At 44.9% G+C, this 25,381-nt stretch overlaps 1 protein-coding gene across 5 annotated transcripts; it reads right to left on the bottom strand.

The window, feature by feature from the left end:
• On the bottom strand, nt 1-25,376 carry LOC141744554 (neurotrypsin-like). 5 transcript variants are annotated; one of them, XM_074590774.1, is made up of 17 exons: nt 25,252-25,376; nt 23,870-24,011; nt 21,289-21,623; nt 19,125-19,170; nt 16,386-16,622; nt 14,921-15,044; nt 14,028-14,203; nt 13,367-13,514; nt 12,358-12,536; nt 11,804-11,945; nt 10,513-10,715; nt 9,377-9,518; nt 8,904-9,106; nt 8,267-8,345; nt 7,896-8,018; nt 7,079-7,359; nt 1-5,407 (listed from the first exon to the last, which is right to left on the bottom strand). In XM_074590774.1, exons 3-17 carry the CDS (start codon nt 21,358-21,360, stop codon nt 5,097-5,099), a joined length of 2,466 nt encoding a protein of 821 aa, XP_074446875.1. In that variant the 5' UTR covers nt 21,361-21,623; nt 23,870-24,011; nt 25,252-25,376; the 3' UTR covers nt 1-5,096. The 5 variants fall into 5 exon arrangements, with proteins under 5 accessions (XP_074446875.1, XP_074446874.1, XP_074446876.1 ...); XM_074590773.1 differs by having other exon boundaries at nt 21,289-21,520; nt 23,781-24,011; XM_074590775.1 differs by lacking the exons at nt 21,289-21,623; nt 23,870-24,011; nt 25,252-25,376 and adding an exon at nt 19,493-19,604.
• Between the last annotated feature and the right edge of the window lie 5 nt (nt 25,377-25,381).

Here is a 25,381-nt window from a genome sequence, read left to right on the forward strand (position 1 = left end):
ACAATATAATCCATTTATTAGCATACCTTGTGAGCCATTGGTGTTGATCCAGGGGACATGACAGTTTTGGCACTTGACTGATTTCAGAGGTATTTGGCCTCGGGTTTGTAGAATGGGATTTTAATAGGACTGAGTGGGTTACTACACAACCAAATGTTTCTCCTTGATACGGGGAATTAAGTATTTTTCTTACCACATAAAAATACAGCCCACAAGATGTGCGTTCATCCAGGTCACGGTGCTTTGTTCCACAAGGAGCGGTCCCAAGCTGGTTACATACAAGGGCCGTTCAGTTCCCCCTAGCTGCAAGAAACTCCCAGCAAGTCTATCAAGATGGTGTTAAATACCACAGTGCAGTTCATCTCTCAAAAGCTTTCATCTGATTGCTGAATACACACATAAAAATCTGTCTTCAAGTGGTTGATAGATCAATGCAGTTTTTTTTGGGTGAAGAGACTTCAGGATGTTGGGTTCAGAAAGGAAGACAGACAGACAACAGGCAGGTCCCTGTTGAGATGATAGTAAATATCCACATTCCTAGTTCCTCACTAATACCTTCACTAATACCTTTGAGGAACTGATCTGTTATTCTCTGCTACAAGGGTACAAGGATTACAAGGGTAATCAACATCCTGTCCAGGTTAATAAACAGCTGCCTGATTAATTACAGCATAGAACATAATTCATAGAAATCATCACAACAGTGTTCAGCTAAAGGAAAGGGAGAAATCTTTAATCCAGCTTCAGCCAGCCAAAGCCTGGATTGGTGTCAAGACGGGGCTGATAAGGGAACCAGCGCAGGCACTGCAGGTCAGGAAGACACCGGAACTGCGTCGGCCTTTGTATAGCACTGGGGTATTCCCTCAAAGAGAGATACCTGGAGCACTAATAGCTGCTCCTTAGACCCTTACCATAGCCATGGTTCTATTCCTGCCAATGTTCCCAGCCAGTCATAGTGACATTCCGTTTCCCACATAACCAGTGTGTGCCACACTGCTATGGGAACTTGTTTCACAGCATCCACATGGCACAGAGCAGCCACCAGCGGCAGTGACTGAGCTCTCAGCTCCTGGAAATAGTGTATGTGCATTAGCCTTATCCAACAGACTAATGTTGTGAAGATGGACTGTATCAGCCCTATAGGTATGTCAGCCAAGGCAAAGCTCTACACATCTCTTCAGGTGCTCCCTGCCCAGAGCTGTGTTACGCTCCCCAGACATACCTACAGCAATCACTCAGCACTCAGAGGAGCTCCTGCACCTGCCTGAGACACAAGGGGAATTAACCTTGGTGGGTTTTCATCCCATTGTAGCTGGGCTGCCACCAAGACCACACCAGCAAGTTTAAAGCTAGCTCCAGCATACATACATAATACACATACTGTGCTGACAACATTCACAAAGTTGCCTACTATAGAAAATAATATTGAAAATAATCAGCAGATGGCACAGCCTTCCCTGGCAAACTGCATTCAGTTCTAGTTACCAAAGCTTAAAGATCCAGCAGAAAGAGAAGACATGGAGAGACAGTCAGCATGTTTTCAGATACCCAGACAGTTTGGGTTGAAGAGAGACAGAGAAGCCACAGTTTTCGAAAATGAGTAATGGACAACAGAGAATATAAAGCCAGGACCCTTATTTCCTCTCATAGCCAAGAAGACAAGGACAGATGGGATTCAATGAAAACAAAAAGCAATTAATTCAGGAACCATAAAAAGAAATGATGCACTATGGAGAATAAAATTATATTTGTACTCGTTGCCAGAAATATTGAGGCTGAGAGCTTAGTTGGATTAAATAAGGGATTAAACATTTATACGGAAGGTGAAGGGTGGTTACATTAAATAGTTTTTTTTAAAAGTTAGGGATATAAATTCTCATGCTTTAGAAAAAAAAGAATCACAAAAGGATGGTGCATAACGTTTGTACAGCACCTAGAGGACTGAGTACTTGTACTTCTGTTTTTAACGATAATAATAGTAATGCAAGTAATTAATTTAAATGGGTCAAGAACAAAATTCCCCAAAAGGAAAGGCTGTTAAAACTTGTTCAGTACAAACTCACACATATTATCCTTTGAAACATCTGCTGCTGGCCAATATTGGGTACAAAATACAGTCCTAGAGTGGCTGAGTGCCGCTCATCCAACCAGGCAGTTCCAGCAAGCCTCAGTGACAAAGCACTCGAGCTTGGTTTGGGCCACAGTCCCAGTTTAAACAGTGAAGAGCAATTGTGGTGCTTTGAAGCAGGTTAGGACAACTGAGGAGAGTATTGCCAGGCTTCCCTACAGTAAGGTGTAAAATTAGGCGAAGGAGATCAGATACTTCCTTCCCTCCTCCTGGCTCATGCAGGACTTACGGGATGTTACTTTTGCGAGAATTCTCACAGCTTTCCTGGTAACAAGATATAGGAGAAAGAAATACTTTGGCCTAGAACATGGGAATTTCAGAAGACAATGCCAGGCCTGTGTCTCACTCGTGTTACACGGTAATTTATTCTAACCCCTGAATGGCAACCAGTTAAGCAGGCTTAGGGAAATAGCCTCATAGCTTCAGTCCTTTGGGTGTTTCTTTGCCTGTTGCCTATGGGAATAAGCTGAAAGATCAAACCAGGTTAAACTAGAGAGGTGACAGCACCCAAGGCACAGAAACTCTATCTGAACTGCTGTAGCATGCTGATTTGGGGAAGGCTGAAGAGAAGCTCCAAATCCCTCCATGTTTCCCAGGCAGGTAGTGTTGCTGCCAGTGTGGAATTTGGCATTTAATCCCCACAAAACCAGAGGTCTGTAACATAATTGCCCTTGGTCCTCCTGTCATTTTAATTCCTGGGAGATAAGGAGCAGTCTGCAGCTTGTGTCTTAGGGACTCTCTGCCAGCAGCTGCAGGACAACACAGCCAGCGTGGAGCCAGGCACAGCGCTGCCCAAGGATCGAGCCTGGCACTTCAAACCCCAATATCAGCACAAGCTGCATTGCAGACATTCAGCCCCTCGAGGAGAGGCACAAACAGACCCGATCTGACTCAAAGGCCACTTTGCAGGGGTTCCGACATTGCATGTTGTCAGGATTCCTACAATTTGTTTTTAAAATAAAGTTCCCATTGCAGTATTGGTAACCCAACTGTTCTATAATTCCTTGAAATTGAACTGTTTAGTTTAGCGTTCACACACAAAAATCAGCCACCTAGCCAGGTCAGCACCTTCTATAAGCTGTTTTATAGAAGACAAATAAAGCTTTAAGTGATCACTACTAACTGAATCCAAGGCAATTCCTAGGGCTCTGTCACCACATGCCCTGTAACATGACATTGCTAATCCGCAGGCTGTGCTCTGCCTTCTGTTCTTGCCCTGGTAATACCTAGGTACTGAGCACCACAGTGCCTTCAGTGCAGACCTTCCAGACAGCAGGGCAGTGCCTGACCCAGTCATTGCCTACCCGACAGTGCATGAGCGAACCCCAAACATGCACACTTGGCACAAGTTCCGTGTGTCCCACTCTATTATTACTCCAGGTTCGGGTCTTTAGTTATACGTCAAATCTCTGCCCCTACTCCTGAGCAGACCTGTCTTCTCTCTGGCTTGTCTATATACAGCAAGATAACACTGTGCACTGCAAACTGCTAACGCACTTAGCCCTTCTATCTATTTTTATATTTTTCTACCTACTCAAGAATAATAAATTAACTTACAAAATTGATTAAGGCCTAAGAGGAAACTCTATTCATTTGTTTGTATGAGAGGGAAGGAAGAAATTGAAGTATTCAATAACCTCTGCCTTCTCTCAGCATTATTTCTGTTCAGGCTGAGAACTACAGCTTGATGGCACTGCTTGCACACCCTCGAGTTAAGCCAGTTTACTCCCACTGAGAGGAACGAAAAGTAAAATAGTGCAAAGAAGAGAAGAAGCGTAGCCCAGAGGGTACAAGAACAAGACACACTTTGGGCAAGTGGGAAGCTGCTTTGCAGCACACTTACTGTTTTACACCTCAAGTAAATTACTCACTCCCTGTGTTTGTTGTGTATCTATATCCCAGGAGTATTTCCATGTTTCATGGGAGAACTGTGAACACAGAGATATTAGAGACTAACATCACAAATAAAGGGCAGCTAATAGCTATGGTGAATGAGGTACCAAGAGAAAATCCCCACAGTGCTGTTAAATCATGACTCAACACCTGAATGTTTGAGATTAACACTACATTTGGATTTAAAGAAAAATATTCAGCTTTTTGAGGTCATGTTTTTAAGTTCTTCGTAGTAATCATAAGGGCAAGAAAGCTATTGTCTCTTAAAAATGAAGATTTACTGTCACACCAACGACTGATTCTAGGAGATGCTGCTTTAAGGAAGAAAAAAAAAGAAAAGAACAAACGCAAAAGAACCACTAATATTGAGAAAGCAGCAATAAAACCATAGCATCTGGCAGCTGGAAATGTGTGATACAGGATTACAGCAGGAGGGACAAGCATCTCTTAGCAGGGACAGACACTTAAAAGGCATAATATGGGAGCAGACCTACTATTCAGAAGAGAGAACGTTCCCCCTAAAAACATAACAGGGAAGGAAAAAAAAAATCCAACTGTTGGCCTGTTCCTCAGCTGAGGTCAAATCTTCTGATTCCTGGAATTGAAGAGGGCTGTTATGAAAAAATATCTGAGGACTTCCACTATGCCAGAGCCTGGTGCTATCTTCTGAGCACCTCACCTCTCCTTGCAGCATTGTTCAAGTATGCAAACATACAAAAATGGGAACAAATTTACAGAGGCGTGTATCTCTCCACTTCTACCATTTCTGTGTGCCAGGGTGAAGGAACAAGTGTGATGGCATTACAGGACTCAGATAGTCAGAGCAACATAGACTTATCATTCTTACCAGTGTGCACCTGCTTTCTCTGCTCAGAGATTATGGACTAAAGTGAAACTAAAGACTTTAAAGAATCAGCCATTAACTGTTTTTCCTCCCAGTTCTACATTAAAGTCTTTTCCCAATGTCCAATGACAAGAAAAATCTCCATCAGTCAGTCACAAGCCAGAAGCCAAAGCCTTCTGCTGCTGCAGGGCAAAAGGACCATACGCTGAAGTTCCTAGAGCTCAGATATTTTCATTTTAGCTTGGTCACTTTCTTGATCCAGGGTACGTATTTGCTGACCTTTGTGTACACACCGGGGGAATCCTTCCGACCACAGCCATAACCCCAGGAAGTGATCCCCAAAATGATCCATCGTCCGTTTGATCTCTGACACATGAGCGGCCCTCCACTGTCACCTTGGCAGCTGTCCACCCGTTTCTCTTCAGAGAGATTCCCGGCACAAATCATGCGGTTGGTGAACTTCTGCCCATAACGAACCTCACAGTCTTCCCGTGGGAGAAGAGGCACCACCCCCTGCAGCAGGGTTCTTGAATAGGACTTCCCTGGAACAGAACAGACCATCCAGACCAATTCACCTACAGACAACAGCAGGGACCTAGAGCAATGGTGCTCCACACAAAAACAGGTGTTTATACATTTAATGTCAAGACTGCGGCACAGAAATAGGCCAAACTCAGCATCTCTGAACCACTAGAAAACAGTACTGCCAAGCCAAACCACAAAAAAGAGCTTTAAGATCAAAGAAATGGGGAAGAGGTTGGAGAAAGAGGTAACATCAAAGGATGAGTCTTACTCTTGGTTCTGCCAACAAGTAACTTGAACCTCATTCAATTTATTTCACCTCTCTGAGCCTCCATTTCCTCCTCTATAAAACAAGGACAGTGTTTTCTCAAGAGAATAAATGCAGTAATATTTGTGAAGTGCTTATTCCTCAGAGAATTTCAGAAACGTCCAAATATTATTCAAAGGGAGCTGATTTCATTTTGGCCAGCTTTGTCTCTGCTCAAATCTCTTTATTACCCCAGAGTTAGTCAGAACACAACGTTCCCATGCTATATGAGAGTATGACCTTTCTGTGCCCAAGGTTTACACTAAGTTCTCAAGGTAGCAGCTAACTGCACCTCTTACTAGGAAAGCTGGGTTTCATGCGTGGGAGGGATTCTAGCCATTAAGTCCCAGTACAGCTTAATGGAGTTACATGGCCAAGTTTCTCCTTGATCCTCTCCAGACACCCTGAAGTGACACGTGCACCTGGTGCAACTCACTCTGAAGAAAAACGTATATTTGCAGTTAAACACTTGGGGTAGCAGCTGTGAAGGATGGGTAAGTCCAAAATCAACAGACAAGCTCCTGATGCTATTTGCCTTTTGGCAACAAGTCTTTCTGAACTTATGGCTTTGCTCCAGTGACAGCAGCCCCAGAAAGGCCTCCTTGCCCCAAGCCCTGCATTGCATCTCTAAGCCCCAAATGGGGGAGGAGTGGACAGCTGGTTATAAAGCTTTGTTTAGAGTTCAAGCTGTCTCCAGACCTTGCTAATGCATGCATGTCAGGACTCCACTGAGCCCAGCATTTTAAAATATCACCTTGAGAGTGTTAAGTATTTAATAATTAATACTTTCTAGAATATTCCCTGCTCCCTTTTACCTAGGAAGCTCCATAGCAATATGCTGCAAGAGGACAGGTACAGGCTGTCTTGAACCTACTGCAGAAACCAGCCTCAGAGCTCAACTGTCCCTGCAGCAATACCCAGGGAGATCAAGCAAGGTTGTCTGAGAGAGGTTCCTTCCACCTCTAAGCCTCCACTTCACTACTACAGTATCATGAAGGCAGGAGGTCATGGAAACATGGGGGCCTCCCATAGGCTTTATTCACCAGTTCTGCACAGGCTGCAGCCTAAGGGGTCTGCTGTGGGCAAACGTGTAGAAGGGGGAAGAAAGAGAGGACTGTGACCAGATGGCAGCATTGCTCTCTCCCACAGCTTCAGAAGGATGCTATGGCAAACAAAACTTCCACCATGGGCATGCTCAAGAAGCCTCAAAATCAGAAGAAAACACAATGGCACAAAAATCACCTCACCTCGCCACCATGTGCTGGCACAGACAATAGGAGCAGTGAGAACATGGCCTTGAGTTGTGCCATAAATTAATGGCCTGTGTAGGCTTCTGAACCCAGACTTCCCTACCTTTATTCCTCCTCAAAGCCTCATCACTCACCTGTGTCTCCCCAGCCAGAGATGATGCAAGCTTGCCTGTTGATGTCAGACTTCTCTTTCCTGTCAGGCAGGCAGACAGGCAGAACGTGGTGATTGAAGGAGAGACAGTGCCCCTCTCTGCCCCGCATCCGGACCAGGGCAATGTCATTATCGTTGCTGCCAGCCCAGTAGTTCCTGTGGAGGATGATCCGCTCTACAGGCAGCTCCCTCTCAAACTCATCCTTTACACCTGTGTGGTAATCGCCCACCCGCAGCAGGTAGCGCCGCACATCAACACCAAACCTGGAGAAAAAGACACTCAAGGTCTTGATAATCCTACTAGAAGAGAAACAGACTCGCACAAGTTTCAAATTGCTGTGAGACTGAACCACGTCCTGACAAACTGATAAAACAGTGCCAGCTACCAGCCAGTGTCTATCACTCTTTAGCAGATGTGATAATGCCAGCTGTTGGGGTGAATGGGTATCCTGTGCACTAGACTTCTTTTTTTCTTTTCCCCTATGAAAAGGTCTACAACAGTTGCAAGGCATGTGACCTTGAGTTCACAGTTCCTTAAAGCACTGAAGAATGGTAAAATGCTGGATGCCTTTAAGTTGTAAAGCCTCAAAGTTAAGAGGGCAGGTGTAAGCAGTGAAGGATAAAGCAAGCCTATACTGAGTCATCCCCAGAAGTGCTCCAAGATCACACACATCATAACCTGAAGGCCTTGTTTTAGAAACTTTGCTCATGTGGTTCCACTGGGATGGGAGGATAGCCTTGTATAAGGTTATCTTGCTCATCTTTGAATATCCCTCAGGGCTTCCCACTCACAAACACACCTTTTGAAGCAGTGGGCTGCAGTCACTACCCAGCAGCTGCTGATCAGCGTTGCTCCACACAGCAGCCGAGTATCTCGACGAAAACCCTTCAACCGTAGTGAGGCCTGCCATGGCCAACCACCTCTGAAAAAGAAACAAAGGAATAATAGGCATCACTCACAGAGGAGCTGTTTTCCTCTTTTCCCATCCACTCTGCTTCATCTGGGGTCAGCTGGTGTGCATTCTCCCCTAGATGGGCCCACTGGTTCAAATGAAGTTCAAAAATCACCAGTGAAAATGTGTGAATGTATTCAGTGTTTGCCAGTCTATTTCCAGAGCCTGTAGGAAAGCTGGAACCAGTTCTGGCTTTCCCGGCACATACAGGGTAATACCTGAGAGACTTGTTTCCACCTATGATCCTTTTCTTGCGACGGTGAAGCAGGCGCATCCCACACACACCAGATTCTGGACCTGCACAGCAAAGTTAGAGCAGTTGAGTAGATACCTTCAGCTTTGCTAGTATCAAGAATTGCTGTCACAGAGCTAAATACCATTAGCCTTCCCCGAGAGCATTAATCCTCATAGTAACAGACTGTGATGCGTTGTGCATAGGGAATACATAGAAGATTTGATCCCATAGTTTTGCTCAAGTTTTGGTGGAGGTGCTTACCTCCAGTATCTGTAGTCTTACACCAGGAATGGGACCTCTACAGCTATTTCCTCAGTGCTCTAAACCCCAAAGTTTGCTCATGGTTATGGCTTTAAGGAAGGGTACAGTGACTTGGCTGTGGGGAAGTTCTGCAGGCACCCACCTGACATGGGTGGAGCTCCTCATTCTGGAGCACCCTGTGCTCCTAAGAGGAGACAATGAAAACAAGGAAAAAGTAGGAGGTGCAGGACAGGACATGCTTATTTTGTAGGTGAAGTTTCAGCCAAAGAAGAGAAGAACTACGGGGAAAAGCATAAAAGCATGCAGAGATACTACAGCTGGAGCCTCAGATTTCTGCTTAGAAGAAAGGGGCACATCACCTGTTTTGATGTCTTGGACCTTCTCTTCCACATAGTCACAGATCACACCAGCATCCTCGCTGTGCCAACAGCTGTGAATCCCAGTGTCAGGTCTGACACACTGCCCCAGGGTGTGCTCTGTGCCACTGCATTCTATGTTGTCCAGATGGATGGGCCCATAGCCTTCACCAAAATAAGCCATTGGCCTGGCTTTTGCTGTACCACTGCAATTAGAGAGAGGGTGGCCAATCTACAACAAGCAGGAGGCAGGCGAATGTGATGCAGCAGCACATTTTAAGAGAAATAATATTTATGTGTCCCTCTACACGCAGACAGTAGTACAGTACTTGCTGAAGGCACTGTGAGAATGGGACCCTACTCCCTCAAGCATATGCAGATATGCCAAAAGTAAGAAATGAAGCCCCCAGGTCCAGAAAGAAGCGATCCCCTGAGAGCTGTTTCTATCCATAAGATGCACGTACCAGAGCTCTTACCTGAATCCCAGTTGCCTGCAAACTACTGCAGCGTCTCTGTCTGTCCAGCCATCATCACAGATGCTGCCCCATTGCCCATTCAGGAATACCTCAACCCGTCCCTCCTTGGTGCTTTCTCCATCCACCAGCCGCACAGGAGGCCCTGCAGCAGAAAACAGATGGGTTGCTGCAAGCAAAAACACCAGAGTGTGAGGTACCCAGAACCTGGGTTCTTCAGGAAAAGAAGAATCCCAGATATCAGCAAGCTTAAAAAAAAAAAGAAAAAGAAAAAAGAACCAAAAAGTGTTTCTATATGAAGACTACGTCCCTCATTTCACCTCTGTGATGAATCAGAAGACTACATACATATTAATTTATTTAATACATACTGGAAATAATTAGTGGATCATATTCCAAAAGCTGAGTAAAGAGGAGAACAAGAACAGAATGAAAGTTATTAACTCCTGCGCCAAGAGTGGACAAGCTTAAACGTGCCTTGGAAATAAATCCATTAAATTATAAAACTATTATATTCTAGGCAATAGAAGAGTTCTACACCTAGGAAAAACAAAAAAGTTGGGTGCCATTTATTTCAATTAAAAATATCTAACAAATTGGAAAGTCTCCTGTAATAGGAAAAGGAAAGAGTATCAGGCCTCATATGAAAAAGGAAATTATTCTAACCTGAAATACATTCACAATTTTAATTAAAAGTGTGCCATCCACACAAGAGAGTGCCAATTTCCACACAACAGCCCCTCACATCTGAAGTCCTCTTGTCTTGGCAAGGTGCGACACTAATGTAACTACACCAGTTTCCTAAAGGGCCTAATTAAAGGGTTCCCATGTTCCCACAGACATGGGGCTGAGGCATCTCATAAGTGAGCAAGGGCACACTAAGGCAGCCACCGTTCCTCAGCCCCTCGGGTTTGTTTTAGAGACCGACAACACAATTCAGTTTGTTTCTCTGCAGGCCTGGCCATACGCCTGGTGGAGCCCCAAGACAGCCAGGTCTCCTTCCTAAGAGTCCTCCTCAAAAAGCAGCCCCCTCACTGAGACAGCACAGAGAAAACTCCCACATCTGCCACAGTGTCCAAAGGAACAGACCAGCAGGTGACACTTCCCCACTGTCCAGGGCAAGAGGCAAGGCGAGTTACCCAGGCTGCCATCCATGACTGTGTTGCTCTCGGGGGAGCAGCGGACTCCCACATCCTCAGCGTGTGAGCAGTCATGCTGCCCCCAGTTGCTGTGGGGACAGTCCAGGAGGGACAGCTCTGTCCCCACACAAGCCACATCATCCAGTAAAATGAAGCCTTGGCCAGCAGCATAGTCCCCTTCAGAGGCCAGGGTAGCAGGACCACTAGAGGAAGGAAACAGAACATAACGTAACATCAGATTCATTAAAATTTATTAATCCCACAGAGGGACCCAAGCTCAGACCCAAAGGGAAACTCCCCTGCAGAGCTCAGCTGTGATATCAGTGGCCTCCTGACCTAAACCACTAAGTGACACAAAGGATGGCAGCCAAGCATCTTGCACATCTCACCAGCTTCAGTTTTCATGGAGGCCCTCTCAGACCAGTCCATTTTCTAGTGCCTGGTCAAAGGCACAGTCAGAGTAGCACAGATGGCCAACTATACCACAGAGGCTGCTTTGCAGACATGACACCAGGTACATCAATTTGCGGAGGGGATAGCAGAAGAGGCATCAAAAATACCAATATTTAATTAATTCTACTTCTTTTTATAGGAAGCGACTACCTGGATCTGAAATGCAGAAAGTTGCAAACTTTTGGGCACTACAAGAGATGACAAACACAGTATGCAGCTGAACTCCAAGGGAAGACCTTATTTTAGTCTTTTCTTCAGTCTATAAAACTGAAATTCTAGAAGGATACCCTACTCATACTAAAAAATCCGCAAAAAAACCTAGATATCCTGCTTTTAAGTCTTCCACAAAACCATACCTGGAGGGACAACAGTTCAGCAACGGTCTGAAAGAAAAGCATTGTGATAATCGCTAATACTACTCTTTTTTGCCCTGATGGTCTTTGTTCAGCTACTGAAGCAGGTGATGTGTTTAGCTGACAGAGCAGCTGAGTGATATCACTCAGCTGACAGAGCAGAGGAGGTGGCAGTGCTGAAATTTAAGGTATATTGAGAGAACTTTCTTTTTTGGTGAGGGGTCCATAAAGACAGTATCAAACCTGTTACCTGCTTTCAAAACAGACCTAGGCAAGACATAATAAAGATTTTTATTTTCTCCCCGCCCCGGGAAAGAGTGTGGATACCTATTAATCTTTCCTGAATGAAAGTTGTATGATGGTAATAACCCTTCTAACAAAGACAGCATTGAAGAAAGTAAGGTCCAGCCTATCCCAGTGAAGGGGGACGGAATCTAATCTTTCAAATTAGGGAGCACAGACATTATACATGCTCTCAGTCCTACCTGAAGCCCAGCTGCCTGCAGACCACCTGGGCACCGAGGTCTGTCCAGCCATCATCGCATACTGTGCCCCAGTCTCCATTGTAATAAACTTCTACCCTGCCTTCTCTGGGACTGCGGCCACCAGCCAGCCTGACAGTGCCCTCTGCAAGGAGTGGGAGAAGGAAAGGTCAGCGCTCAGCAGGGGTGAAAACAAACTGCCTGTGCCCCACTGCTCAAGTCTCTGTACAGACCATGAGTGAAAGAAATCGAAGACACAGATATCCATGGGTACTCAAAACCCAAACATTCACTGCTCCCAAACATGCCCACCTGTCAGGGGAGGATTCACCTCGGCCTTTCCATGCCACCTGTGGAAAGCAATGGGAACACCACCAAGTCTGGCTCTGATCCATTCCCACCTTCTGCTTGCTCTCTGTCTCCACATCTGGCAGCCCTTGTGGGAGCCATAAACAGGAGCCCTGTGGGATCCTGAAGCCAGGGAGCTATCTGCTGAGGAAGCTGTGTAATATGAGAGTAAGACCACATCTGACCGGCGTAGAGCTGTAGATCTGTACCTGTGAAAGGGTCACAGGAGACCCCAGCATCTTCAATGTGGTCACAGTTCTGCTGTCCCCAGTCACTCTTCTTGCACTGGTCAAGTGAGAGTTCATTGCCTGAGCACTCCACTTCATCCAGCAGGATTGGGCCAGATCCCTGCCCATAGTGAGCCCATGACAAGGCTTTCGGGTTCCCACTGCAAACGGTACAGACACATAAACTCACAGTAAGGAAGGTCACAGTCTTGTGTGCTCGGAGTCTGCCTTGCACAGGGACTCGGCCAGCATCCTCCCATAGATAATCTGTATTTTGGACACAGTGGTGTTAACAACTGTTAACCCAAAATACCTTATTGGAAAGTTTTGTAACAAGACCTTCTAACACATAACAAAAATGTGCCCACAACATGAACAGTTCAGACCCCTGGGGAGTTCTGTGGACAATGATGTTTCAATCTCAGCAACAGGTAAAACCCAAAGTTGAAGGGATCTCAAAATGGAACATCCTATTTTAAACAATTCTGTACTGATTTGAATTTCAAGAATGCTCAGTATACAACAGCTCCCATGTTAAGTGCTGAATGGCATAGAGGAGAACAAGGTGCTCTCTCTTGCTTTCCTGTCTGAAGAGGGTAAGGGCAGTCAGTGAAACTGGATGTATTTAAATTTAACCAAGTGAACAACTGCAGTTGACATATGGAAATCACCATGACAAGTTATCACTGAGGACAAGAAGATTTGCATTAGGACATGCGTACAAAAGTAACGAACAGGGGTAAACACAAACAGATCTCGGACAGGGGTGCACCAACTTTTTTTTTTTTTCCCCTCACAGCATAAACCCATAAAGCTGACAGGAATTAAGTACAAAATCCCTTTATAGGATGATCAGTCCAGAATTATCTTTCCCAGGGTTTCTGTACATTTCCCATAGAAAGGGCTGGTACTACCATGAAAGGACATGCTCTCACATTCTTCATTCTACCTGCCTCTATTACCACTCCATGACGTACAGCAGGGAAATTACCTGAGTCCCAGCTGCCTACAAACTACTTCAGCATCCCGGTCGTCCCACTGGTCATCACAGATGGTACCCCACTTGCCATCATGGTAAACCTCCACTCGACCTTCAAAGCTCTCCTTTCCCCCAACTAAACGCAGTGGGGCACCTACACCTGTGCTTCAAGAAAGGGAGAGAGAGCACAACAGAATAAGACAGAGACACAGCACATCCAGCAGTTCAGGGTGTAGAACCATTCACCAACCAGAGGAGGTCTTGGGCTGTCGTGTCCCACTCTACTACATCCTCCCCTCTAAAAACCCCCCAAAGCATCTGTGATTGCAGCCCACAGTATGGGTGCCACTGGTCCAGGGCTGGCTCTTTAACTGGATGCTACAGTGACTAGGACTTTGCTACCTGCAGATAAAAACCTGGTTTGATAAAAAGGGGATGTGCTCATAAGCAACAGCCATCTTTCAATGATCATAGAACTATGCCCTCTCTGAGTATTTGGGATTGGGAAAGGATGGATAATTTTCCACTGGAAGGAAGATAACCATCTGTATAGCAGATGAAAGATGAACATGCTCCAGTGATTGTCTCTCCACAGCTTCCCAACCTTAGATTTTACATCTTATCAGCAACACTGACACAAGAAACAGGGAGTGAACCTCCCCTGGAGATTTACCTTCTGGAGGGACACACGTTACCGTGGCACTCCCCTGGTTACAAGCTCCTGACACAGCTTCCCGATAGCCACACTGCAGCAGGGCTTTCTCATCCCCATGGCAGTTTGCTGACTGCAGGTGCAGGGGAACAGGCCACAATCCGGGATGACTCTTCTTCCCAGCTGTGCCGATCTCACTGGTACAGAGAAAGCAATGAAACCTCATAGTACTGCTTGATTTACAAGTTCCCCTCCATTCTTGTGACTCACCATCCCAGTTGTGGCATTTCACATCCCAGTGAGCCCAGTTGATTGGGAGTGCATAAAGGGGTGGCTATTTACAGTCTAACAAAAAAGCACAAGCAAGTGCAAAGCACTTCCTACCATCTAACCCATTTTGTCTTCTTACTTACTGCAGAGAAGTTGATCTGGTCAGAAACAGCACCCTCACTTGAGAGTGATGAACAAACCCATCAACAGATTCAAACATCCAACTATCTGAATCACCTTCTTCCTTCTCTGTGGGCCTTATCCCCTTGCTATTTGGAATTTTGAAGGTCCAAATCCCAGATTCCCAAAGAGGGTTTACACTCTCAAAATTTCTAATAGATCACTACACAAATTCCAGATGGTAATACTACATAGGGGATACAATCTCACAGCTCACTCACCACACCCTGGAGCACCAAGAAGAAACTATCGTTTTAAAGAGTTCTTGCAAATGCTGGTTGGGATTTGGCATAGCCACGGAAAGAAAACAGTAGGAAAGGACACTGGTAAGTGGGAAATGAGCCCACAGAACAAACTCCTCTCCCCCAACCAACACACTATGCCAGAGGGACTGTAACCAGAGAGGCTGTTATTTCCAAGGCCACATGAGCATATAACTCTCACAACCAGACTGAGGTTCCCACCTGAGACCTAGTTGCCTGCAGACAACACTGGCATCCCAGTCAGTCCAGTGGTCAGCACAGATGGTGCCCCAGAGTCCATTGAAGTACAGCTCCACACTACTATCTTCAGCCAACCGCACAGCACCTTCCAAAAGGGAAGCAAAAAAAAAAAAAAAAAGCTGCTATCTTCTGATTGAGGTTTCAGACCAGCAAGTCTTGGTCATGAACTGCACTTGCATTTTCTCATCCCTGTTTTGCTGGTACTGTCACTGAAGTAACTTGTATGAAGGAGTGCCGGTTGTGGCATCTGCCAGATCCAGCAATGGCTGCTTGGGAGAATGGCTGATGCTACATCCATTTCAAACCCATGGCAATATCAGTAGGAAACTCGGGTTCTGCCGCAGCTCCAGGATTTTCCTTTTGTGGAATGGGAGTGATTTTACATGCCACCTTGAAAAGGTGTATGGAAATGGCAGGCTCTCTAATTCTTATGATGCTCTACTGATTTATTTTCTATCGATCACCTCACCTATGAGTCACTGTTGCTACAGCTAGAGGTTCAGATTCACAGCAGATGAATCTTCTTTAATTTCTTTAAGAAAAGGGAGTGCCAATGTAAATGCCATTTCAATTCTCACTGCACTACAACTACAACTACCACTGTTTAGAAAGCACATCTCGCTCAGTTATGTACTGGGAGAGGGGGTACACCTCTGTCTGTAGTACCTCAATGCAGGCACACAGCACTACTACACTTGTTGTGTCCTTGCCTTTAATGAAGCTGTCTTTGAGAACACTTCCACTGACAAGGGAAAAGACTTTGTCATTTTATTTATTAAACTAATGCTTTACCTGCTTTGCAAAATGCAGGAAAAGGGAACAAGGTCAGAAAACAGGAGGACAAACAGAACATTTTCAAGAGTGCTGCACTGGAGTCAGGGTACTGAGAGAGCTCAGCTCCCCTGGATGCCTCAAAATAAGCAGCAGTCTTTGTGTCAGCACTGTGAGGAATTTTAAAGTAAGCCTATACCCTACCTTGCTACGGAAGACTTACAAACCTAACCACAGAAGATTTTTCCTTGTTGTATTTGAACTGCTATAATTACAGGAGGAGAGCTCTGATACAGACACTTAAGGAGCAGTAGTGGGTTGTTTTCCACATAACTTAAACTGCTTTCAAAGTGGCATAAGTTAACAGTAAAAAAAAAAAAGTCATCTCCCTGTATGAGAATAAAAACATCTATACAAAGCATTATGGGTACAGCAGCTTAAATCCACCCCCTACTATATACAGACGTTCTTCTCCCACACAGGCTAGCCTCTATTCCTAATTATTTCAACAATTTGGGACAGTTAGTATACTGTGCTTCTTTCACAGGGTGTCCCACCTCCTGCTTGCAAGTTTGTGCAGCACATGTTTCTGGCCTGAGTCGCCCCCCCAGACGGTGCAGCCTGGGCACTGACAGGGACCCGCAGCAGCCCTTACCTTGGTTACAGTCACAGTCAGCCCAGCCGATGGCCCCTGACGCAAGCCGGTAGAAACACCAGGGTGTGGTTCCCCCATCTGGGTTCCTGCAGTGGTTGTGGTCTCCCAAGCCACGGTCTGGGTACTGCTGAACGTAATCGGGGAACTCTGCCCAGTTGAGGCACGCTGCCCCAGCCTCAGTGACTGCCAGCGACCCATTGTAATACCCAAGAGGTCCGACACCACACACGCTGGATGCTGGGCACAGGAAGGGAGCTGTTAGCATCACTTAAGGCATCTGTGGAATAATTACTAAAATGGCCAAAAATACAGCATTGTTCACACATTAAGTTATAAAATCAAAAGGCTTCTAAGGTAGAATACAGCCACAGCTGGCATGCAAAGAATGCAACTTCTGCGATTCCCTGTACAAGATTGCTTGTGAAGCTACACGAGTGACAGAACGGAATGTGATCATTCCGTGGCCTTGCCTTGTGACGAATAGCAGATACGGGGACGAAATGGTACTATGGAACCGATAAGCTGCCTACTCACTACCCTGAGCCAACATTTCGTCAAATTTTGATGAAATGCTGTCCTTTGTGTGACCTTTGCTCATTATAACGTACCAAAACACACCTCCATCCTGAAGGCTACCCGCCTCCAAGGTACAACCACTCCTCCTTGAGTACACCAATCATAATAAAAGTATTTATGACTAAAATCACTCAAACTCCACCTTGAAGATAAAAAATAGTATAAAAATAGCCCAAGAAAGGGGGGATATCAGGGAAGACACCATCACGAACAAGTCAAGGAGAACTCCACCACTGACTTCCAGGATCAGTCGACGGGCTGAGCCTTTCTTCCCCCACATAGGGACACCTTTGGGTAAGACTTAGACTATACCGAGTGCTATCTCAGGAAACTTAGAAATCTCTCTAGAGACTCTCTCTCCTACATTTGTAGCCAGGCTGTATAATTTATAACTTTGTCGCGCTTTTTGTGTATTTAACAATACTCTTATTTGGACGTGCTTTGCAGACAGTGTATTTATCACCGGCAATCATAAGAACCTATATATCTGTTGTTAAAATAAACCGCTCTGTTTAAGTAGCTAGTTGTTTCGGTTTCTCACTGAACGCAACCAAAGACTCGAGAGTGGCCATGCTAGTTCATGAGCATGACTAGACTGAAGGTGCAGTCCACTATTAGTGTATCCAAATCATAACAGTTTAATACATATTAAATGCGACTGGACTGGAATGGTGAATTGGGCACCACTCAGAACTTAAACCTAGCTGCACCTAGCCTCCCACCTCAGTGACGAGTGTTAGAACGCAAGGGGGTTTATTTTCTGCCAAAACCGCTTTGCCCCTTTCATGCAACAGCATCACACAGCAAGGCTCAGACAATATGGGAGACAGCAGCTGATCTCCTGAAACACATCCTGTGTCTGCTGTCTTTATTGCTACTGGCTTGATTTTAATTCAATCACTCTTCAAGGCAGCTGCTCAAAGAATGTTTATAATAGACACTATCTAAAACACAATTCGATCTGAAGTCATGAACTGCCCAGACCTTGGAAATGTATTAACTCTGGGCCCAAACACAGACAATTTGAACTGGTTCCCATTACTGTTTACTTCCATAGATGTATTCACTTACTGGAGCAGTACTTGAGCCTGGCACACACTCCTCCACTTCCTTCCCCACCTGCTTTAGCACCTGAATAAGATACTCTCTTAAATTTGATCCTAGGCTCTTCAGAAGATTAATTGCCTGTCTAAATTGACTGAAACTGAGAAGAGTTTAAAATTAGCTATAATTTCATTCTATAAAACAGGAAGGTGGGAAATGACACTGTATTTCATTGTATGTATGTTCCCTGTACACATTACCATATCACCTGACTTATCTGAACTTGGACAATATATAGGAAGGGAAAGGGAACCTGTTTTGGGGGAAGTGCAGGTGCCAATGTTCCGGGCCAGCGCCCATGTGAAACATCTCAAGCAAAGAGTCCCCAACAATTAATTTCTTCTTTAACAAAAGAAGAAAACTCTCCATTCATGACCCTGAAATAAGAAAGAGGGAAAACAGAACCCGACTCTGTGTGAGGGTGGGCTTTTTAGAGTCTGTAACATGGGAAAAGCAGACTCATAAATGGATAACAGTTATAGCCCTGTTCACTGAATAAACAAAAAAAAGGCAACACTTTCAGAAAACCCTTGTGCTGTAAAGGCACATAGGATAAACAACAAGGGTACAAAGAAACATTGCCTCATGCTATTTGCCTTCTAGCCACTGCCAAGCCCCAAGGGGGTAAGTGACAGCTAAAGGTTAATTGCAAGGTACAAAAATAAGAAGCAGTTACAGGTAGGTGTCCAGAAAACACACCATGCGCTTTGCCTCAACTGGGACCCAGGGGCGGGGGGTGGCATATGAGAATTCAGTAGCATGTTAGAGCAGAGGAAATGTGAATGTGCAAAAAAAGACAGAGGCAGAGAAAGAGATGAAAGGAAAAGGACATGTGGGAGGAGCAGGGAACTGCAAAACTATTAGACATGAAGAAAAGAAAGCAGTCTGGCCATTTTGGGGAAGGAGATAAAAAGACATTGAGGCACACAGGAGAAAAGACTGAAGAAGTGATGGAAAGAAAGGAAGAACGCCAGGTAGCAGTGGTTTGTCGTACCTATGGTCTCAGATCTGCAGGAAAGAATCTGCCCGATGACTGAATTAATAACTTCTTGTTCTTACCTGCACTCTGCAAGTGGTTTTGGTTGGGCTGAGATCCCAGGAAAGCCTGGGAAAAGAAACAGAGCAAAAGCAGAGAGATGATTATCCGATGAAATAAACACGGGCATGTCCTAAAAGCAGCTCGGCCTTTTGCTGCTTTAGGCAAACACACCCTAGTAACCAGTCTCTTCCCCACTCTCCCCATTGCTCCTCTTCAAATCCAATCACAGCTCTGCCCACTAACAACAAAATGAATAATTACTGGCCTGCAGAGATTTACCCTTGATCAAGGCACTATGTTACAAGCTCCTGTTTGTTCTTTTCCAGTAGAATTGGAAGCCTGAGTGAGATGCCTATGGAAAGAAAAGCTAGAGGAAAATCATTGTTACCAGTAAGAAAAATAATGAATAACCACTTATTCTCTCTCCATGCATAGGGCCAGCCACCTGTGGCCACAGCAGCAAACAGAGATGTGTCCATGTGATGGGATGATGCCCCCAGGAATCCCTGTTAAAATAGCAATAAACATCTGTATACAAAGTAGGAAACACCTAAAGAAGAAAATCCAACAAGGCTTTTTGAGGATTTTGTTTTTAAAACATGAGAGTATGATATGGCCTCTAGTGTTATTATCCAAATGGGGTTAAATAGCTAAGAACAAAAAATATGAAACAAAGCACCCAGAATTCCAGCATCCTGTCCAGCCCCAAAACTGCATTTCCTCTTGTAGACTGTGTTTTTGGTGGTTATAACTTGACTGCTGGCTGAGAGATAGGGATCTCCACTTCAACACCATTACACGGTATGCAGGCAGGTGCAAGATCTTCACAGACCCATAGTGAGAAGAAGAAATTGCACATGCTTCTGCTAGCTCCTGGTAGTTTAATTCATTTCTAAATACTTCTATATGAACATTTCTAATACTTTTGTAGAACAAGGAGCTCTAATTCACAGAACAGAGCTCTACATATAAGGAAGACTAACTATTAGAAATGGTTCTATTTTTCTTCAAAATGCAGTAATTTTGCTTCTCAGCTTCACTCCTCCCTGGAAACGTGGAAGCGAAAAATTTGGAATTAAACCGAATCCACCTCTGGGATAAGCAGGGATAGTTCCCACAGATACTTGACAAGAACGACACCTACTCATGCCAAATATCATTTTCAAATCAAGCTTGTGAGTATGGTCCAGCAGGTGTTGACAACCATGGCCAAGCTCCAGCATCACCCTCCAGAAGTCAGAATGTGACACTGCATATTGAAGAGGAATTCCTGACACGGTTCAGAAACAGCAGATCAGATATCAGGTATGTATGCACAAGGGGATGCAGAGATAAAACAGCATTTAAGTGAAAAACTTTTTCAGCCAAGAGTCCATCTATGTGCGTGTATCAGGCTGTTACAAGCCCACATAATGGTCTGTGAACCAACAATGCTAAAGGACTTATCTGAGGATCTCAAAGCTCTTTGCAAAGAGAGGAAAGTGAGCTAAACTACACCTTTGTGACTGCATCAAACAGGCCACCGAGCCATAATCCAGGTCCCCCAACTCCTAGCTTTTAGTGTGCACCTGCACACACATGTAAGCCTGCAGGCAATAGAGGGATGGGTTGGACTATTAACAGGCTATATATGAAAGCCCAAAACTGCTCTTCTTGGAGACAGAACATAAACAAAAGAACTGCAGTCCAAGTAATATGCTTCCCTTCTAATGAAAGATTAGTTGCTGCCAGTTCCTGTAGCAGCTTCCAAAATCCCCCAACACTCACTATCGCCACCACCAAATTTTAGTGCAAACAGCCTGTGCGGCAGTCACAAACCCAGGTCCATGTGGCTATAAATCATCTGTCCACAACAGCAATAGGGGTTATCAGTCAATCAGCGAAGAACAGAAACAAAGGATCTCTCCTGCCAGGGTCACTGCAGCGCTTGAGAAACATAGGAAATCTGAGCCAAAGCATCTGCAAGCCCTTGTGCGTCCTGCTTTCCTGCTTTGTCTCCTTTTCTGAATTTCATATGCACAACGAAATAAATCCCCCCCCAAGCCCCCAGCCCTTCCCAGAGACCACAGCTGCATAGATGCTTTGGAAAACATAGTCAAGGAATAACAAGATACACTTACAGTGAGGATATTAAAAGAGCCATGTGACTTCTTACGAGCAGATAGAAGAATAACCATTTCTTACCTGCACACATCTGAGACAGGATAACAGACTCAAGAGCTCTACCAGGAGCCCGAGTACTTTGGGGATCTCCATCCCTCCTGTACAAAGTGGGCAGAAGCTTCTTCAAGCATCACATTCTCGTTCAGCTGCCGGGCTCAGCGGCTGCCTCCTCCCCGGGCTCTGCAGCTGGGCTTCCTCAGGAGCCGGGCACTAGCCTCTCCGCTCCGGAGGGAGCGTGATGCCTCTTCCATTTCTATGCAGGGAGAGGGATGTAAGGGAAGAGATCAAAGTTCCCAGCAGCATCCTGGAATTTCACGTTCTCCTTCCTCCTCTCATCTCTTCTCCTTGATTCGTCTCTTCGGAAAGGGGAGGGGGGAGAGAAATAAGGGAGGAGAACATGCCCCAGAATTTCTCTAGCAGCCTTAAAAACGGGAGGCGGCGAGGGCAGGAGGGTGGGGCGCAGCCCGCACCCCCGCTGTCCCTCCCTCTGCCCTGCTCCGGGAGGGCGCTTCTCCCCAGCGCCAGCCTCCGCCTCTCCGCCCCGCTCCGGCTACGCCGCCTTCCCGGGGCTGCCTCTTCCCCCGCTCCCCGGGGCACACAAGGTCCAGCCGGGGCTGGATCCTGCTGCAAAACCTCCAGCAACAGAGCTGGGGAAGGAGACGGCTTGTGCGCTCACGCTTCCCAGAGATTAGACTTGTTGGACGGAATCTGGACTTTATCCCCCAACCGCTGCCTGCTCGATGAGGTGCTCGCAGCTTCCCGAGGTCAAACTCTCCCCAAATTCGGGACCCAGAAAACTTCATATTAAGCGACCTCAGATCTCCCCCCGGAAAACCCACAGGTGGCACATCCCCCTCCAGGGTGCATTCCCGATTTTCAGCCCTGAATCTTGCCGTCATGGGTATTGCCTCCAGTGATCTTTTCCATCAAGTGTATCCTTGACCTTGGGCTGTACAGTTATTTTCAGTCCATTGGCTAGGATGTTTTCCAGGGGGTTGATCATTATTGTATTGCTATAAACAATCCTATCGGGTTTTTTAGTATTTTCAGCTTACTGCTCCTTCATATGAATTAGGGTAAGAGGCTACAACACAACTTTTAAACATTATTAAAACTAAGACGGGAATCGGTCAATTTGAAGAAGTTCAATCTTGCAAATTTTTATATTTTTTTACACTTTCCCTGTGCTGCTCCTCAACTCAGTCTAATGGGCATCTCCTAGATTTATATTCTGATTTTGGAGGGATTAACTCCTGGTGTTCTGCAGCGTGAAACATGAAGGTCACCTTAAGAAATGAGCTCACTTCTGGCCAAGTCTGCTGAGTAGCATTTCCAGAGACACCTTCAGCATAAAAACAAGGAACAGGCTGATAAAAATCCATTGGCTTGACGAAAAGCCTTTTTTTTCTTCACTCGCTTATTGCCCATTACTCACTTCACATGACAGTTTTGTGTTGCCTCATCCTCAAGTCACTCATCAAATGCAAGGAAATAACCACTACATGCTGGATCTTATACAGGAGTTGCTGAGTGGTAGTAGGGAGCCCTTTCTTGAGAGGATTTGTACCACAGTGCATTCTGGACACAGTGGATTTGGCCAAGAATTACACTCAGTTAATTAGGAGCAAATCTCCTACATCCTCCTAGCAAGGGAGGCAGATGATCAGGGCAACAGAGGATGGAAATAGCTTAGGTACTACAGCATGCTCTAACTCTCAGGCAGCATTGGCAAAAAGGAGCAAAACAAAATGAAAAGACGGGAACGTGTTGGAATTTAGAACCAATTACTCCAGTGAAAACACAGGGAAAGGATATACTGGAGGCAGGAACAGAAAATCTACCAGCATTCAGAGAAATTTGCTCCTTTGTTGGGAGTACATAGGTTGTTAATGCCCCTTCACAACTCCCATAAGACACTCGCCTATTTAGCCCTTTAGACCTGGAAAGAAGCAGCTGCATTTAACCTCTGACATGTACCAAAAGGATTTCTCTAGCAAAAGCCTGTACTGGATTTCTCTCACAGTAGCTTTTAAGTTGTTTCCCTCTAAAGGCAAAGCTTTCCTAGATTAAGTGATTTACTAGATAAAGTGATTTTAAAGGAAACACAGACTGGTGTATCAAAAGCAACAGAAGTCCAAGCTTGGTATTCAGTTTCTGGAGGAAAGACAAACTGTGCAAAGATACAGTGGATTTTGCAGTTGTCTGCTCTGTGGCAGGTCCTCTTTTGGAACTAATTCCATCTTGCCAAGACTCCCCCCCGTTTTCTGGCACATGTAACAACATTTTCTTGAGAGGTGGATCTCAGATTCTCAAAAGCTTCTCATGGCTACATGGCCCTCTCCCAGGTGGAGAGGAAGACCAAGAAGGAAATTATACTAATGTAACTATGGCAGTTTAGATAGGTAACATATCTAAAGATAAAGTAAAACATAGCTTGGAACTTTCTTGTGCGGGCAAGTTTGGAGCAGTTGTAAAAACCTAAGTCCACTATTAAACATAAATAACCTTCTCACCCTGATACAAGCACAGTTCTGTAATTGTAAGTCCATGATTCACTACAGGGTCTTTCTGTCTTGATTTTTGCAGATTGTTCCGCATTTACCCTCTGAACAAGAAGTACCATCTTCTCAAATGCTCTTGGCTCTCTGGAATTCAACCTACTTCTCCAGAACTGGCAGGACTACTACTCATCAAAACCATCTGGAATATCAATCCTTTCTCCATAACAGGGCTTCAGTGAAAGCCTAAAAAGAGAGGTAGTTAATAGCAATCATACCCAGAGCTGGTGTAATACTCAAGCTGTAAGGAACAGGAGGAAGATCAAGGAATTCCAGCAGATTTGCTTAAATCCTGTAAATCCGACTTAGGAGGGTAGAACAGCTAGTCAGCTTTTGTTTAATTCTTTCCCCACCACGCAATCACATACAGGTCTCTGCAGCAATGTTCTTAACCAGTGGGCTCAGCACCAGAACCCAGTTTTCTTTTATTCCCCAGCAACAGCATCATGGGGTGGTACAGGCCCTGAGCTCAGAGAGGACACTATCATTCACTGCAGTTAAGCACATGAACTATTAATGGACTGATCCCCAATACAAGCATGTCACAGAGCACGTTTAAAGATCCAATATAAGCGTAACAGTGAGATACGGGGAAACGGCAGCAGCTCAAGTTGCCAAGGACAATCAGTAACTGGAGGTTTTTTGGTTACAGCATAGGATCCTGAGCCAAAAGAGCTGCTAGAGTACTTTTAAAAGAAGCACTGTAAAACCTGGGTGCATCTGAAAAGCATTCTCTTTCCTTTTTTTCTCCCTCCAAATAAAAGCCTTTTTTAAGGACTGGAAAACTTTATCATAGTAATTTTAAGCTTACAGTAGACATGTGAAAGGTCAGAAAAAACCCAAACAACTGAACTTGTTAAACTCCCTGTGAAGCAGTAAAATCCAAAACCAGCATTCCAGAGTAGTGGGAGCTGTGCAAAATTTCAAAAGTAAAAATACAACAGAAAAGTATCAGTTTCTCCATTACAGCCTCTTATATAATGAGGCAGTTCTTCAGACACTGGAATTTAGTACTTTTAACATAGCTGACAGCTTAAGAGATGCAAAACTATACTTATAGTGTAAATTTTAATACAAAGAAAGAAAAACCATGATCAACAGAAGTGAATTTAGAATTCTTCAGTTCCTTACTCCCAACTTAGCTTGTCTCCTTCAGAAACAAAGAATTAGCAAGTAGTTCTCCTTTTCAGAGAACGTCTTTTGGACTGAAAATGCAAAGTGTCATAGAACCAAAGCGCTTTCCCGAACTTAGATGTGGACATCATGTTCCTACTGACCCCAAGCCCTCTGAAAGACCCAATTATGCCATAATAGCAACAAGAGAATCAGCTACCCTGTGAGATAACCCATTATGAGCCAGTGTAAGTTAACAGTTAAACGAAAATTGCGTCAGTAATTTGTAAAGCATACACTTGACTGGTATTACCTGGGGCTCCAGAGAATTCAGCTCCAGCTCATGCAAACTCTACAGTCACATGTGGGCAAACACAGTCTGTATGTGCTTGATGCTCCTCTTGCTCTGCTTTTTTTTTTTTTACGCTCCAAAGAATTAGTGA

This window comes from Larus michahellis, chromosome 6, assembly GCF_964199755.1.
Source record: "Larus michahellis chromosome 6, bLarMic1.1, whole genome shotgun sequence".
In the NCBI taxonomy this organism is placed as follows: domain Eukaryota; kingdom Metazoa; phylum Chordata; class Aves; order Charadriiformes; family Laridae; genus Larus; species Larus michahellis.

Coding starts and splice junctions, on each gene's coding strand:
- LOC141744554 (XM_074590770.1), bottom strand. CDS start 19,308: ATGGGGAGAGTGGGGAAGAGACTGGTTACTAGGGTGTGTTTGCCTAAA. Junction 9,519..10,512: donor AGTCATGGATGGCAGCCTGG/GTAACTCGCCTT, acceptor TTTCTGCTGCAG/GGCCTCCTGTGCGGCTGGTG. Junction 8,019..8,266: donor GGTGGAAACAAGTCTCTCAG/GTATTACCCTGT, acceptor TTTCTTTTTCAG/AGGTGGTTGGCCATGGCAGG.